The sequence below is a fragment of the Eumetopias jubatus genome, unplaced genomic scaffold (assembly GCF_037043125.1).
Source record: "Eumetopias jubatus isolate StellerSeaLion01/CBP00866 unplaced genomic scaffold, mEumJub1_p1.0 scaffold_13, whole genome shotgun sequence".
Lineage (NCBI taxonomy): Eukaryota > Metazoa > Chordata > Mammalia > Carnivora > Otariidae > Eumetopias > Eumetopias jubatus.
The window spans coordinates 40,171,192-40,188,235 of record NW_028274819.1 but is presented as its reverse complement, the minus strand read 5'-3'; the positions used below and the strand labels follow the sequence as shown (position 1 = coordinate 40,188,235).

The window sequence follows — 17,044 nt, the reverse complement described above, 5'->3', positions numbered from 1 at the left end:
CACCTGCTTGTACCCAAACTCTGTCCCACATTTTTCCTTAAGCTCTTCTTTCCAGCTTATTTCTTCACTCAGGCAAGAGACCCGAAGGGCCTAACATCCCGTGATGGAAACCGAAACTACCCCTCAAGCAGTAACCCTTGCCCAGACGGGGGCTCCGTCAGCTCAGGCGGCCCAGACCCGTCTGAGCCCAACCCCGACTCAAGCCAGCGCAGATGGACCGCGGAGTGACCGACGGTTACCTTTACCTCAATAGAACACTAAAATCTCCACCCAAGACGGAGCACGAGCCTGCTTTACATGACATACAACGTACGTATGAGCATGTTTCCGTAAGGACCTTACGCCCGCCCTCGACACAGGACGACAAGGCTCCCCTATCTATATATTCATCCTAGCCCTCAGTAAAAGAAACCCACTCGCCCTTGCTCGGTCACAGCTTTGGAAGTTATTCCCCACGATCTCCTTATTTGCGGCAAATGAAGTTTCCTTTGTGCAACAACTCACCTGGTGTAGTTTCTACCTATGACTCACCGAGGAGCAAACTCACGTTAGTTGGGTTACTCTGGCCGTCCTGCTCTGGGCTCCGAAGGTAGCAGGCTCTGCCCCTTTCTTAAGGAAAGAGGGGAGACTTACCTTTGTGTGACCAGTTCCTCCTAACCCTTGAATGCCGTGTCCACAGCTTTGGGGGTGCAGCTATGCCTGGGCTATCAGCAGGCCGGTCTCCTTCTTCTTTTGCCCCAACAGTGGAGCCACCAGGAGTCACGGGTTCCTTAAATGTCTGGCCCCCTGGGGGCGATCCCTTACTTAGGCTCCACAGCTGCCCCAGCTAGACTGGCACATTGCTTTGGGGGGAGGGGGTGGGGGAAGGGAGGCTAGAGTCAAGGCTGGAGGAAATGCTGGGGACCAGGCGTGTGGGCAGGAGTCTGAGGGCGGTGGTCCAGGTTACTTTTCCTGTTCCCTCTTGGCAGAGGTTTTGGTTCTCACTGCTGGTGCCTAGGGGCTCAGGGCAGTGTGTGTGCGTGCGTGTGTGTGTGCGCGCACGCAGGCACATACACACGCATATGTACATGTGCCCACAGGCCAGTGGGGCGGGAGGGGGGGGGTCAAGGAAGTCGGCCATTTTGCAGAAATCCAGGGGCACCACTCTCGTACTCTGTGTCTGGTGCCCGCACAGCTTGAGTGGCCTCCCAGGGCCACCCTGGGGAGAAGATAGAACTGTTAGCTCCCCTCCTCCTTCCCACTCCTACAGCTCAAACCTCATCTGGGTAGAGGGTAGGAGGCCCACCCTCCATGGCTGGAGAGCATCCCCCCCGCCCCCGCCGGCCCCCAGCCGCCCCGGGACCTGCATCCCAGCTGTTCAAGCTTCTCCCTGTTGTTTCCTCATTGTCTGTAGCATAGCTGTGTGTGTGGACCCTCAACCAACCCACACAAAATGCTGGTACCTCCTAACGACCCACTGGTTGGTCAGCAGCCCTGCCCTGGACCCTCCCATGCCCTGGAGTGACCCCACCTGCCAGCAACAGCATCACAGCTACTTTTGCTGCCTCCCTGAGGGCAGGGGTAAGAATAGAGCAGGAGTGTCTGGTATGGCTCAGGACCTGAGCCCTGGGGCAGAGTCTCTGGGCCCCTAGGGAGAGTCTCTCAGCCCAGGCCTTACAAGGGAAATTTCCAGGTTGCAGCTGCTGTTGGGACCTGTAAGGCTCACGGGGATGAGTGGGTGGGCCAACAGGGAGGGGCCTGGGTGTGACCTGAAAGTCTCCCTGCCCTAGCTTTGGCCTCTCTGGCCCACCTGTCAGAGCTGGTGGCCTGCTAGACACTTTGCCTTCTCTGGAAGCCTCCCACACCTGTCCTTGAGGCTCCTCATGGTCCAGGGCTCCCAGATGGGTTGGGGAGGGGGATGGTGCAGGAGACTCCTGCCAAAATCAAATGGATTTGGTCTGAATTTCCAATCTGCACAGGGGGCACCAGGGAGCTTGAGAGAGAGAGAGAGAGAGAGAGAGAGAGAGAGAGAGAGAGAGAGAGAGAGAGTGTGTGTGTGTGTAGAGGGTGCACAAAAACCAGGTTACAGGGAGGCAGGGAGGGGAGAGGCAATCACACAGACCCAGGGGGCTAGTTTTGCTCAAAATGCTCCGTTTATTGCTCTATTCAATGACCACGAGCAAATTATAAAAAGACACCAAATGTCTCTGTCTGCCGTGGAATAAATATTTAAAGTCAGCAATAAAAACACGTGGCTCCAAGATAACACATGTTGCCAAGAGTCATGCATGCCCTGCTGCCGGGCTCTCAACACACGCATGGACACAGGAACACGCAGGGCGACACGCAGCGAGACTGCTGGGAAGGCTTTCCCACAGGGACACAGAGAAACGTTTCACACAGATCTGGGGCCCAAACCCCACCCCACCCTCAGAGCTCCCCCTTCTCCCACCCCCACTGGGGCCCAGGTCCTCTGGGTTCACAGCCCCCCTCTGTCCCCTTCCCCCGCCAATGCCTCACAGGCTGGTCACTGCCTCCTGAGGGCATCTGACACCACGAGGTCACCCTTGCTGTGACACTCCTGCCCCCCCCACCCGACCCCAACCCAGAGACCTCTCCCCCGAGCTGAGATCTCTCCACCAACTCCTCAGGAGCTCCCCATCCCAGTCCCCAGAACTGGGGCAAAATGCAATCTGCTGCGTGGGAAGTGGGGGTGGGGGCCCGAGGCAGGCACCTCTGCCTGGGCTGCTTTGGGGCTGGAGCTCATTACCCCTTTCCCGGGCTGAGGAGACACAGTGTCCGGTACAGATAGCAGAGATGGATGGACAGACAGAAACGCTGCGGCAAAGACGCTTGGAGTGCGGCACAGAAACGTTTTGGATCAGGTAGCAATGGAACCATCGTTAAAAACTGAGGCCCCAGGTCTGCATGGCATGGGTCAGGCCCCGGGGCCCCAGGCCTGGCCTGGCACATCCATCCCCCACCCCGCCCCCCACCCCAGTATGTACAGTAGGAAGAGCTATGTTGGGGGGGGCAGGGGCCAGGCCAAGGCTGACGCAGGAGGGAAGGAGGGAGGGAAGGAGCAGACTGAAGAGAAGGAAGCAGGAGGGGCGGTTGGGGGGCGGGGGCAGGCCAGGACCGAGGCAGGGCTCTGCATGTGGCCAGGGTGGGGGCCCAGACTCAGGTTGGGTGGTGCCCAGAGGACCTCAGGGCAGGAGTGCGGTCACTCTGGGGGCTGGCGGGACAGCTGCTTCTCGTAGAGGCTCATGACATGGTGCACAAACTGGTATTGCTCGCATGTCTGGATCATGCCGCCCCTGGGGGCAGAGACACACGGTGGACATGGGGCTGTGGACGGATGGGCTGTGGGGGGGGGGCGCCCCCAAACCAATGACACCCAGTCATTCGCGAGGGGCCTTGTCTTGCCCTCCCCGCCAGCCACGCTCCTCTGCTCCTTCCTGCCCCTCCCAGCTCCGCGCGGACAGGAGCAGGGACAGGGATGACAGGTCCCTCCACCCCTGGCGCCCCCCTTCTGCTCACCAGCCATGCTGCTTTCCCCTCCCCGTCAGGCCCCCAGCTGTCCGGATCCAGCTCTCCCCACGCGTCCTCTCCACGCCCTCTCTGCCAGGCTGTCCATCGGCAGCGTGTGCCCCGGCCCCTCAGCCCTGCCGCCCCCGGACTCCGGGGCCCCGGGCGCCCGCGCTGACCTGTCCTGACGGAGCTGGCATGTGGTCTTAAGGATGTCCACCACGCCCTCCTGGCGCAGCTGCTGGCAGCAGATGCTGGTGGCGATGAAGCAGCCCGTCCTGCCGATCCCTGCACTGAGAGCGGAAGGGACACGACACTGGGGCAAGGAACGGGGCAGCTCCGGGAGGAGGGAGGCCGCCCCGCCCCAGGGGGCCGGCTGCGAGGACCCACCTGCAGTGCACGATGATCGGGGCACAGCGGGGCCCCTCCTGCTGGGCTGCCTCCTCCACCTCCCGCACTAGGTGCAGGAGTGGGGGCGCCCGGTCGGGGGTCTTCTGGTCAGGCCAGGACGTGAACCAGTAATGCTTCAGGCCTCGCTCTTCGGTCCCGCTCTGTCCAGGAGACAGAGACCCAGCCCAGGTACATGTGAACGCTCAGAACCCACAAACCAGCCCAGAGATGGGATGGGAGTGGCAAGGACACAGCGAGGAGCACCCAGGGAGTGGGCCGATGGCCTCTGCTGCCGACACCATATATGGCTCAGTGGCATCAGAGACACAAATCCAGCTTGGTGGTGGAAGCTGGTCAGTGACGCAGGTACTGGTCTTCGCCGGTCAGTTCTGCCCCGACAACTCCAGGATCATCCAAGAGAGGCAGAGAGTCCCTCTCCAATCCACTCCTGCCCTCTGGCTCTTTATCTTTACAAACCGCCCAGTCACCTGTTAGTCCCATGACGCCGAGCACCAGGACTCTCCCTCTCCCACCACCGCCCTGCTCCGCCTGCCCACCCCCAGCGAGTCTTGTCAGTTTTCTCTCCTCTCCTCCAGTACCACCTCCATTTTGGCCTTTACCATCTCCGCCATCTCTCACTCCTGACGGCTCCCTCCCCACTGCCGTCAAGCGGGCTCTGTCTGCAGCACCAGTCTGGACATGCCACTCTCCTGCTCGGAACCCTCCCAGGGCTCCTGCTTCTCTCCGAATAAAACCCATTCTTCTCAGTCTTCAGTCTGGCAAATAAGACCCATTGTCCAGGGTCTAGCCCTCCAGGCCCTTCTCCTACCCCTGTATACTCGTATTCAATGCTCCTGCATTCCAAATGGTGTGTAGATAAAACCTCTGCGCCCCTCCCCCACACTCTCACAGCTATTCTCTCTCTCATGCCTTTCTTTCTTTTTCTGCTCTGCCTGGAATGTTCTTCCCACTTGTTTGCCCCCCAGTCAACTCTTACTCATCCCGCGAAACCCCACTCAGCACCACCACTTCCAGGAAGCCCCCCCTGAGCACCCTGGCTAACAGAGTGTCCGTCTTCTGTCTTCTTGCCTATCTCTAGCTTTGCACTTACCATCTGTGGGTGCTCCTTTAGGAGAGAGTCCAGGCTTTGGACAGCTCTGTGTTCCCAGTACCCAACCCAGAAGGAGGCTTAGAGCAGGCGCTTATAAAGACCCAGGGACAAGCTGTCCCATGGCACTGAGATAATGAGGTAGCCCTCACCTCACTTCAGCCTCCTTCCAGGGAAGCAGAAAGCTGGTTCCTTGGGCCCCGAGGTTATCTGGCTGTGACGGCTACCAGAGCCTCTGCCCCCACCTCCCGGCCCTCTCATGCCCCCCAGCAAGGCCTAGATCTCAAGAGCTGCTCAGGTGGCCACTGCCCTTCCGGGGCTGAGCGCTTTGACACCCCACCTTCTACCTTCTCCAGTGGGAAAGGGCAGCCCAGAGGGACAAGTCTCAGGCCTTGAGTTTGACCCTGAAGCTGCCAGTGTCAGTAGACTTCTGACTGTTTCTGGTTAGAGCACAGCTTCCCGGTGCCTGGCTCACCTCTTCCAACCTGTGGGGTTATTACATTGGGCTCTCCCTTCCCGGAACATGGGTCTTATTTCTCAAAAACGGAACCCATTAATCCTCCTGACTCCAAAGGAACAATCTCCTCTGTTATGCTGAGCCTGGAAGAAGCACAACTTCAGGGTGGGAGGATACCTTCCCCCCTTCTTCTGGGATGTTTTGTATTGCTCATATGTTATATGCCTTTTTTTTTTCCTTTTTTGTGTAAGCATCACTTCCCTGTGAAACCCAAATGCAGCAAGGAGTGCCTGCCCTCTGGTGGACGGATTGCATACTACAGGATCTCAACGTTACCAACGGACCTTCCGTTTTAAGGACAGTGCTGGAGGCTGTTGGAGATCCCTTATCCAGGCAGTCCTGGACGTGAGTGTATCTGAAGCAGAGTTGGAGGACATTCAGAATGCCAGTGTAGACAGAGAATCCAAGAGCATTAAATGCAACTGAGGTTTCATCCTGCCTCTGGCCCTCAAGTCCTTTCACCCTCGCTCATCCCTGCTTATCGGTACGTCCTGAGAAGGCACAGGCCTGGATTTCAGCTACTGTGGACTCTTGGACGCCGTTATCTGTGGCGTCCCCAGTCATGACCCTGTCCCTCATCCTCCCAGCCCAGCCCAGCCCCTGGCCTCACCCTGAGGGAGATGAGTCGCAGCCGGTAATCCTCAGTATGAATGACTTTCTGCACGATGATCTCCACACCGTCGTACATCACCTGCTTCTCCGGCCAGTACTCAGTGCATTTCTGCAGGGGCCCAGAGCAGGCTGCATACACTCCCAGTGCCCCCCCACCCCCAGTCTCCCTAGTGCCCCACCAGGGCCAGTGGGGCAAAATATAAAAGGGGAACAGGTTTGCAGTCAGAGAGCGTTGGGTTCAAATGCCCCTTTTGAGCCTCAGGTCCCTCATCTGGAAAATGGAATACCTACTTCAAAGGACTCTTCTGGGGATTCGATTAACTGGGCTGGCCTGGCACGGGCACAGGAGCCGCCAGAGCGAGCCCTGGCAGGGGAGCGGGGGGCAGAGCACATGTTTCCGCAGGTCGGCCCATCTCCTTGGCCCTGAGTAGATGACCTAACTCTGCTCGGCCTCCCATTTCCCCTCCTTGGCCACAGGCTCCCAACCTCCCAAGACTGTTGTCAGGACTAATATGGAAACAGATGCTCAGCAAAGGGCACAAAGCGGCAGACACCTGGGAACAGCACAGGGGTGCCTACCTCGTTCATCTCCTCGATGTTGGTGATCATGACGATGATGGGCGTGTGCTCTTGCCACACCATGCGCCAGAAGTCACCGACTGTGCTGACGATGGGTCCCTGAGTGGCGATGTACACCTTCTCCTCCCCACCATAGCCCTGCGGCCAGCCAAGCCCAGGCTGTCAGGGTCGGACACCGTGTTCCCTGGGCCCAGTCCCCACACTCAGGCCCTTCCCGGGGGTGCTGGCAGGAGCCACGCTGGCTTAGGGACAAGCCGGGAGGACGGATCCTGTGGGCTCGGGCCTCCCTTTCAGGGAGAGGTCACTTGGATGGGGCTACGTACCCGGATGTAGTTGGCGTTGATGTAGGAACTCAGAGGGTCGTCAGGGTCTGGTGAGGTCAGACACACTCTGCTGTGGGGGTCTGGGGTGGGGGGAGACAGGTGAGGCCGGTATTTGACAGGTGCAACAACCCCTCTAGGGCAGGGCTCATCTTCTCTGGCCCACTGCAGGGCACCCGCATTTCTTCTGGGATTCTTGAAGTTCCCCCTTCTCCTGCCCACTAGCAAAACACTGGCCCATCTCCGTGGCCCTGGCTCTCCACCTCCGTAGCATCAGTGTCTGCCCCCTGCCTGTGTCCCTTAAGCTTCCCCGGGCTCCCTGTGCCTCCTGTTCTGGAGAGGACAGAGCTAAGTCAAGAAAAGAACGACCTAGGGCACGCATCCCGGGCAGCAGGGGCAGCAAGTGTTTGGATGCACACGGTCACTGGTACGCTGGGCCCACGTAAAAACATGTGGCCCTCCTAAGCCTCAATTTTCCTATCTGTAATCCGGGGGTAAAGCTGCCTACTTCCTAGGGTTGTTGGGAAGATAAATAAGAAAACAGCCGGGAAGGTGTGATGTAAACCGTAAAGTACTTTATAAATACAAAGGGCTATTGGGATTTGGGGGTAGAAAGCCGAGGGAGAGCAGAGCACAGGGATGGGGGGCGTGGAGCCTTCCACGCCTGCGATCCGACGGCAGGGCCGTGGCAGCAGAGGCAGTGGACAAACGGCTTTTTATCTTTTTTTCCAATCTATTCCCATGTCCAGTCCCACAGCTACAGAGTCTCACAGCCTCCTGCTCCTCTCCCTGGAGTAGAATCTGTTTTGTTCCAGCTAGAACCTCCCTGAATGGACGCTTCTCTCGGGGCAGGGGCTGGGACAGAGACGGGGGAGGCTGCGCAGCGTGGGCAGGGCGGTGGCTGGGGGCCCGGGGCCCTGGCTCCTGCTCTGGCTCTGTCACCAGCTCCCTGTCCCATCCCTTTCTCTCCTGAATAGGGAGGTTCGAACGGAAGATGCTTCCAGCACCCAGGCTGGGGCTCTCCATAGGTTCGAGTCCTGATGCTGTGATTTGCTGTGACTTGCTGGCAGTGTCAGCTTAGTTTCCCCGTGCTGCGTCTACGAACTGCGGACACCCCTTCCATCTTAGCCCTGCTCGTCTTGTAAAGGTGAAAGGAGCGAGTGGAACTCGAGACCAGTAACTGAGCCCAGCACGCACCACGTAGCACCACATAGCACAGAGCTGTTACGACTGCCATTGTTACCAGCTTCCCTAGAAAGTTCCCAGAGAGGATCCCAAACCAGGGAGGAAAAGCAGGTGACACTCACAAGCCTCTGCTCTCCAGCCCTTTCATGCCCAGCGCCAAGGCCTGAGGTCCTGGCAGCTGGTCTGGGGGCCAGGCAGCAGAGAAGGGCGGGGAAGGGCAGGGGATGCTGGGTGGCCGGCGGAAGAAAGAAGCAGGGAGTGCTGAGGGGCCGGCTCGCTTCTTGTCAGTGCCTGCCCAGATCAGGGGCCAGAAGTGGGCACAGCACCCTCGGGCCAGACGCCAGGGCCTTTGGCATTAAAGAACCACTGTGCGCACAGTGACCCTCCTGAGTACTGCCTCTGTGCCTGGTGCTGTGCCTGAGGGTAGGGACTCCCCAACAAACAAGACAGGGTCCCTGCCCCCAAGTACTGCAGGCAGGCAAGCAGTGGGTGGTCTGACAGCAACCGGGCTGGGTGTGAACGCCCAGTAGGAACAGGAGTAGGGAACACCGTTCTGTCCGATTCCAGGGCACAGGGCAGGGTGGGGGATGGAGCCATGAGCTGGGGAGGAACCAATTGTCAGAGGGTCTTATAAACCATGCTTATCGAAACCCGAGGATTACTAAGGGTGACAATGACAGTGTTTAAGGAAGAGAAGGACACAAATGGATTTCTGTTTTGCACCATTTCTGTGATAATGGTAAATGAAGGATAGGAGGGGAGAGTACAGGACTCAGGAGACCCGTCAGGAGATTACTGCCTGGCACAACTCCAGGGGCCTTATGTCAATGCAGTCTATGCCAATGTGCCCCTGGAACTGGGCAATATAGATGCCCCGACCCCCCAAAAGTCATATGGCAGTGAGGATGGAGAGGGAGAGCTGATCTGAGAGACATTCCTTCCTTCCTTCCTTCCTTCCTTCCTTCCCTCCTTCCCTCCTTCCCTCCTTCCCTCCTTCCCTCCTTCCCTCCTTCCCTCCTTCCCTCCCTCCCTCCCTCATTCAAATAGGAGCAGAATGTCTACTATGTGCCAGGCCCTATTTTGGTACTTGGGGCACAGTGGCAAATGGACAGAAATTGCTCCCCCATATCTTGTCTTCAGTGCTGTCAGCTGGTTACTGGTCACTCTGTCCTATTAACCGCCCATGGATCTGATTCTTCCATTAGACTGTGAACTCCCTGTGTCTCATTCATGCCTCAATCCCCAGTCCCTGGGGCAGGGTTCAGCAGATGTGCGCCAAATGAATGAGAGAACAAGCTTCAGGGTGTCCTGGATCTGGCAGGCCTCTGTCACGTCTGACACGCCCTCTGTCCCACACACCCCCGCGCTGGTCCCAGTCTCTGAGGCACAGGGTCAATTCTTGCTGGCCACGGAGGATGCTCTGTGGGGCTCCAGGGCCTGGAGGCTCAGAGCATGGTTGAAGTGGCTCAAGGCCTCTCAGCAATCCAGTGGGGACCAGGAGGAGGGTGGCCTGGCTCCCACCCTCCCCCAGGGACCATTCTGAGTGAGCAGCAAAGCCCTGGGTTCTGGGGGACCTGAGCTGCTCCTGCCACAGGGGGCTGGTTGGTTGGAGGGTGACAGGATGAAGAAAGAGGTGAGCAGCCCTGAATAATGCATCCTGGCCTTAAATGGTGCTTTGTTTAACCGGAACTACCTAGAGATGGTGTAACCATAGCAACCACAAGTCGATATTTTAAAAGTTAAAAATAAGTCATGACATCTTACATGTTGTTGGAGATGCTGATGGCAAAACTGCTTTTTTTAAAGCCTCGTTACTCCACAAACTGAGTGGAGTAGGTTGGTGGGGATTCACTTTCAACAAGTCATCCCCTAAGCCAGCCCTGGGGCCTGGGGCCAGAACTTGGCAGGGGTGACAGGCAGACAGGGGCTTGATGAAAGTTATCCAAAAACGACACCCCAGGGCTGAAAGAGGAACATTAGGGCACCTGGTCTAACTGCCCTCGAAGGGGGAAAATCCCTCTCAGATCTGCCAGGGGATTGATCATGCGGCTTCACTTGAACACCTCAAGTGACGGGGAGCTCACCATCTGACGGGCAGCTCATTTCCTTGTGGGGGTGGTTCTTCCTGTTAGAGGACTCAGTCTGACCAAACTCGACTCAAGGTAGACAAAAGAGCCCGATTCCAGGGTCAAAGAGGCCCAGATTGAAACTCAGTTCTGTGCTTCCTAGCTGTGTGATTGTGGATGAGACACTTAACCTCTCTGAGCCTTATTTTCCCCTCTTTAAAATCTTCCCCTCTTTAAAATAGTGATTTTATCTCTATCTCCGAAGAGATAAAGAGGCCTTTAAACTCCTGTCTAGGAGTTGCTATGATCCTCATTCTTTCTCTCTGAGTTTCCAGAGCCAAGCATAGCCAGGACAAGGGTGAAGGAATGAACTCACTCCTGCCCTCACAAGTGGTGGGGGTGGGGTCCTTTCCCTTCACTGGGTACCCACAACCCTCTTTCTCTTCTCCTCATGACCCTGGAGGCCTAGCTCTGGGGTTGAGGTCTTCCTCAGGGCAAGGGGCACCGAGGCGAGGGTGAGCCTGTCCCCACCCCCTGGGGCAGTGAGTACTCACTGGGAAGGATGGTTTTGTACCGGTTCTTCCGCACCAGCCCAGGGATGTCATACTCCTTTGGATCCACAAAGTTCATGGGGATTTCCTGCAAGAGGAGGACATGGGGGTGTTAGCAGCTGTGGGCCGCCTCTCACAGAAGTTTGACTCCGGCACTGGTGGGCGTCTAGTCCAGTCCATGTTTGCTGGGGTGCATACATTCCTTCAGTGAACACTTACTAGTAAACGAGTCAGTGCACACAAAAAACACTTAGGACAGGGTCTGGCACATAGTGAGCGTATTAGTAACTGTTACTATTACGATTGTTGATCTGGGGCCAGCCCAGCACATAGTAGATGCTCAATAAATGGTTGATGAACAAGGAACAAGAGAAAAAGTGACCCGGCCAATCACTGCCTTCTACCACACTCCCGGCGCCGCGGCCAACCCGAGTGGCTTTGCTGATCCGAGTTCCTGCCCTGGGCATTCCCACCTCCGGGAGCTCAGCTTGTGCTGCTCCCTTTGTGGGAACATCCACCCCGTCCTTCCTGCTCCTCTCTCCTCTCCACCTTAAATGCCACCTCCTCCAAGAAGCCTTCCCCAATGCTCCAGCAGGAAAGAAGCCTCCTTCTGAGTCCCCAGGGATGTGTTTGTGCCTCCCAATTACGCTCTGTGTTAAAAGCCGCAGGGCCAAAGTCCTCTGCCTGGCATGCGAGGTGGCCTGGGATCTGGTCTTTGTTTTCCCCAGGGCTGTTCTCGGGGACCCGCTCTCCAATTACATGCCAGTCTCTTCCCTGCTGTGAATGTGCCCCTCGCCCTCCTGCCTCCAAGTCTGAGCTCCCAGCATTCCTTCTGACTTTCTGTGGGTCGGGAGCCCTGGTCCCACCCTTCTCCATCTGTCCAAACGGTTCCCAGCCTTTCAGATCCCCTCTTGCTCCCTCCCCACTGTTCTTGGGGTGACTCCCCAGGGGCTCTGGCTTCTTCGCTCACCCTTCCACCTGCCCACACTTCTCAGTGCCTGACCACAGACAGGTTCACGGTGTCCACGGTTTTAGGACATAGTAAGTATGGGCTTCAAGGATCACTACACTCAATTTCTAGGGTTATTATGGGAATCCAAAAACCCCCCCCCAAAACCGAGATGTACAAAAGTGCCCATGGGGTGAGGGTACAGGCTGTGTTCCTCTGTCTCTGGACAAAATCAACAACGATCTACTGAACAGGAAACACCAAACAGGATGCAAGCCCTTTCTCCAAGGGGAGGTGAGGGTAATGGGAGCACACAGCAAAGCTGAGGCTGGGGTGGTTGAGGAAGGCTTTCTGGAAGCATCCATTGGGGGGATGATGTGAGTAGAGGCATGGGAAGAGGAAGGCCTGGGGTGGTGTCCAGTTTGAAGCGGACAGTTCCTGTAGGGGTGGGAGGCTGGCCCAACTCGGGTTAAGACCGGCCATGCCCAGCCCTGGAGAATACGGAGCAGTGGGTCGGAGGGTGGCAGAGGTTTTCTCAGAAGAAACAGCCATCAGGTCCAAGTAGGAGGCAAGGTGGCCTGGGCAAGGGAAGTTGAGGGAAGCACATGGCTGCCCCATCGCCCCGGCTTCTCCCAGGGGGTAACTCTCCCCAAATACTCATGGCCTCTTGCCCATTCCTGCCCACACTGGGGGGCGAGTTACCAAATGGGTGAGTTTGAGTGAGGAACGCACTTTTGGGCCCAAGCCCCTTCCTTCCTCCTCCTTTGGGGACCCTCCTGCAGAGAAAGAAATATAGGGGTGCACCACCTGGGGTGGGTAGAAAACTTAACTCCTAGTATCAGGAAGCTCACTATTGCTACGCACCTAAGCCTCATTTTAAGCTTAGCTTTCATCATCAAAAATAAAGGTGATATTGTCATCTCCTACGTCTTAGCTAACGACTGGTTGAGTGCTCAGGCGGGAAAAGCAGAGAGGTCACTTATTGGGTCCCTCAGAGTCCAACAGGAGGCAGCTGGAGGCTCCTGCAGGGGTCTGGAGTGGGGAGGTGACTGGAGAGTTGTCAGAAGATGAACAACGCTTTGAGATGTGGGGCAGGAGGAGGGATGGAAAACAGGAGAGTCAGAAGGAAGGCTTTCCATCACTTTCAAAGCATAGTACTGGGCAGTAAGGACTTGGGGACGCCACCCGACACCAGTCACTGCAATGAGTGCTCTGCACACGTTAGCCATCTCTTTAATCCTTGCAACATTCCAATGATTTTTATCCCCATTTTCCAGATGAGGAAACTGAGGCTCAGAAGGGAAGCAGCTTGCCCAAGACGGCGGGAGAGCTGGTAAGGAAATGACAGTAGTCTGTGAGGTGCCGGGTTCTGGGCACCCCGCACCACTGCCTGGCTAGGTGCGTGACGGAGGTGAGCGGAAGGGTCTGCCTGCTGTGGGTGGCTGGCTCAGGGGGACTCACAAAGAATTCTGCCTGTAGCAGGAAGGGGTCCAGGGCCTTCTCGTGAAGCTCCTCGGCCTGCAGGACCCGGGAGGCGCTGAGCAGATACTCACGGGCTGACTCCTCACGTGGGGACATGAGGTAGCCAAAGCCCTCCTCACTGCAGCCTGGCGTGCACATGTCCAGGGTCAGGGAGACGTTGGAGCCCCTCCTGGAAGGACCGGGAAAGGGGGAGCGCATCTCAGAGGTGGGAAGATGAGGCGGGAGAGATCCAGGGTGGGAGCAGGGTGGCACCCAGGGGAGGAGTGGGAGGGGGGACAGCACTCCTGCGTGAGGAGCACGAGGCTCAGCCCCGAGGCTGAGGCCTGACTCCCTGCCTCCTGTCTCCTGCCGTGGAGTCGCTAACTGAGGGAGGCTTGGGGCCCCAGTTCCAGGGGTTCCATCCAAGGCAATCTCAACACAGCCCTCCCTGGACTCTCCTCTGCCACTGCTGGAGGCAGTTCCCAGCCCTGTGGCCCCAGGAAGTCATGAGACAGGGCACCTGCCTAGAGCAGAGAAGCAGGGCTCTACCCTGTGCATCACGGCCTTGGCCCCATGAGTCCTGGGTGAGGCTGCCAAGGAGTCATGGACATCTCACCCAGGAGAGGCCAGGTCCCTCGGCTATCAGGGGAAGGGGGAGCCCCGGGCAGCACACCAATTGCAAAGATGTCTGCACTAGACAAGCTCTACCATATTCAGTGTCTAAGGCACAGGACAGTTGAAAAGCCCTCATTATATAGGAAGGGAAACTGAGTCCCAGAGAGAGGACAAGAATTGCCCAAGCTCACACAGTAAGACGATGGCAGAGCTGGGACGAAAAGCTAGGTTTTCTGACTCCTCATTTAGTGCTTCTTCCACATCACGTAGGTAATGCCTGGTGTGATCTGGCTTACCCAACGGGGCTCTGAAAAGAAGGTGCTGACACCTCTCAAAGAATGCTCTCGGGAACACTATGGGACACTCTATAAAAGTAGGGTTCTGGGGTCAAGAGACTTTGAGGAATGCCACATGCTACCCCCTTGCTGATTTACAATGAACACAAGCATGTTAAAGGCCCTGACAAGTCCTGTAGTAAAGGAATCTACCCAAACTAACTTGAGTATAGGAGTTTTTGTGTGAGTGTGCACACATGTATACCTGTGTATGCCTGTGGGGTCGTGTGCAATAACGGTATTTACCTTGGGGCATTCTGATCTATGTGAATCAGACCTGAGGAGCATATGTCTACACTGGCTAAACCACAAGGCTGGCTCTGTCCTGGCCACTGGAGTCAGAGTCAGGCACCTGCCCTTCTGGCGGGGAGCTGAGAGCTCAAGAGCCCACACAGCCCACCCCTCCTCCACCCTTCCCACCTTTCCTGTAGACCCATGGACTTGACAGTCAGTGAGGCAGGGTCAGCCTCAGGCTTGATGTCCATCACGCAGTCAAACACAGGAGTCTCAGGGACAGGGTCCAGGTCCAGGAAGTCATCCTCGACCTTCTCTTCCATCCACTCTGAGTAGGTGAAGGAGGGCTGGCGGCTCACTGACTGGCGCCTATCCTCAGGGGGCACTGCGGTGTGTGGCTCTGGAGGAGCCCTCAGGAGGTGCCACGCCTAGTTGGGAAGATACAGTATCATGGACCTGGGACCATGTTGGCTAGCCCCTGAGTGATGGGGTATCCATGAGATTGAGCCCCCTACCCTCAATGAGCCTAAAACAGCCCTGCCCTCCTGGGAGCGGTCTGCATGGCACTACCCTTCACCTAGATGGGAGGTTCCAGCCCCCACCTTACCCCCAGCCCCCTCCCCTGTCAACCCTCAGTTTCTTGTGGGCTGAGGGTCTTCTTGGTGGGGTGTGGGGCTCCTACCCTAGTCTTCTCGGGCCTTAGTCCTTCCCTCAGCCTAGAACACTGCAAACCCATTTTCAAGAAGAAGGTGCCCCTCATCCCGGGTTGGGCACACTGGTGGAAGGAGACAGACACCCTGTCCTTGCCCCTACCTGAAACATCTAGCTTGGAGATAAAATGGGAGCTGGTGGGGCCTGGGCCTCAGGGTCAGAGTTGGGGAGCACTGCGGTCAGGTCAGGAGGCACCTTACCAGGGTGGTAATGAGGATCACAGACAGAGTAACCAGCAGCAGACTGGGGACTTCCCAGGTCCCAACACCCAGCCAGGCCTGGGGAACATGAGACAAACAAGTCGGCAGGGGGGCGGGTGGAGACACAGTTCTGATCCATTCCTACGGTGACAAAACTGAGGCTTTGAAAGCCGCCAAGCAGGAGTGGGTGGGGAGCAGGGAGAAGGGTTTCAAGGGTGTGGAAGTATCTTCTGAACTCAGAGAAGCCCCATCCAGGGGTTGGTGACACTGGAGGCCCCCAGTCGCTCCCTCCTCCCTGGAGCTTACTCACCATGGGTCCCAGCTGTTCCAGAAGTGTGAGCAAGGAGGAGATGAGGTCTGTGGCATTCTGTGACCAGACGGGCCCATAACCGCTGAGCCAGAGCACCCCGCAGGCAAGCTGGGGCAGCCGGGGGAGCGGACTGAGTTTGGAGCCTGGGCTCCTTGCTCCCGTTCCCCCTGCAGAGCTCACCTGCAGCCTCAACCTAGCCCCCCAAGGTCCAGACTGCACAGCTGAGGGAAGAGCCCAGGTACTGTGTGCACGAAGGCCTCAGGACCCTCCCTGCAGAAAAGCTGACTGGAGGGATCCAAGACGAAACCCTTCCCAGGGGGGACCTCCCCGACCCCACCAGGTACATACATAAAAAGAAAAGTTTCCCCCGAGATATCTCCATAGATGCGAAGTCCTCAGAGAGGCCCCTGCAGGCCTGGCTGCTGGGGAGGCCTAAGTTCCTGCTTCTTGCGTTAGGGAAGGCCAGGCTGTGAGGGTCTTAGCTCTGTAGCTGAGAACTCCAGCCTCCTCTGCACACCGGCCCGAGAGCTTCGAGGCACCGAGGGGCACCAAGAAGGCCCCTCATCCCCCACGATCCCCGGGTGGCCACCTTGGGGAGGGCATGGCGGGCTGTCCCTCCACCTGCCCTCTCTGCAGACCCTTGTGAGGCCTGAGATCGCCTTACCAGGAACTGGGAGGCAGCCAACAGGCACAGGCTGCTCCTGACAGTGAGGGAGTGGCTCCCGGCGCCGCGAGGTGGCGGCTTCTGAGCAGGCTCTGAGGGCGGTGGAGGTGGTGGGGGCGGTGGCATCTCTCTCGGCGCGTCCACGAGCCCTTCGGCCTGGTCCAGCGCCTCCATCACTACCGGCTGGGGGGGACCTGTGGAAGGCGGACACACGCCTGGTGACTTGGGCCCCGGCGAGCCGCGACGGGCCGCTCCTTCTGGGGTAGCTGTGGCTTCTCAGTCTGGGATCAGTCAGCGCGGCTCCACTTCCAGCCGTCACCCTCGATTAGCAAAGCAATATTCACCTACCTTCGTCAGAAAGAGCTAAGTGTGGGTGGACAAATTATTTCTCTTTTATTTCTCCAGTAACAGAGTTAAAATGGCAGGAGGTTTTTCAGGGAGTTAACATCGCTGTGTTTACGCAGTTTCATTCTTTTCCATTTCTTAAGGAAACAAAAAACAACCACCTCAAACTCAATTAAGGCGGGGGGGGGGAAGACACGGCATAACCAGGCCGTGACCCTGAACAGCCCTCCCACGCCTGCCTTCCAGATTTTTGTCTCTTGTAGTCTGTGCCTTCACTGGGGCCAGAGGTTGGACCCTGGACAAGATCCCAGCCATGTGCCCCTTCCCCGCCTCAAGGCGCCACACTGTGGGGGCAGTGAGGGTGGTGTGGAGGGAAATCTTGGTG

At 57.5% G+C, this 17,044-nt stretch overlaps 1 protein-coding gene across 2 annotated transcripts in view; it reads right to left on the bottom strand.

The window, feature by feature from the left end:
- Window positions 1–3,202: 3,202 nt before the first annotated feature.
- Window positions 3,203–17,044, bottom strand: part of PTPN5 (protein tyrosine phosphatase non-receptor type 5) — a 37,208-nt gene continuing 23,366 nt past the window's right edge. Inside the window, exons 3-15 of one of the 2 annotated variants that reach the window (XM_088017625.1) lie at window positions 16,663–16,677; window positions 16,315–16,508; window positions 15,651–15,758; window positions 15,341–15,418; window positions 14,616–14,857; window positions 13,246–13,435; window positions 10,839–10,923; window positions 7,037–7,116; window positions 6,714–6,851; window positions 6,133–6,243; window positions 3,898–4,058; window positions 3,687–3,800; window positions 3,203–3,296 (exon numbers count right to left, since the gene is read on the bottom strand). In XM_088017625.1, the coding sequence (XP_087873751.1) occupies window positions 3,203–3,296; window positions 3,687–3,800; window positions 3,898–4,058; window positions 6,133–6,243; window positions 6,714–6,851; window positions 7,037–7,116; window positions 10,839–10,923; window positions 13,246–13,435; window positions 14,616–14,857; window positions 15,341–15,418; window positions 15,651–15,758; window positions 16,315–16,508; window positions 16,663–16,677 (1,610 nt within the window). The remainder of the gene's footprint in view (window positions 3,297–3,686; window positions 3,801–3,897; window positions 4,059–6,132; window positions 6,244–6,713; window positions 6,852–7,036; window positions 7,117–10,838; window positions 10,924–13,245; window positions 13,436–14,615; window positions 14,858–15,340; window positions 15,419–15,650; window positions 15,759–16,314; window positions 16,509–16,662; window positions 16,678–17,044) is intronic. The other variant, XM_028117733.2, reaches the window with a different exon arrangement.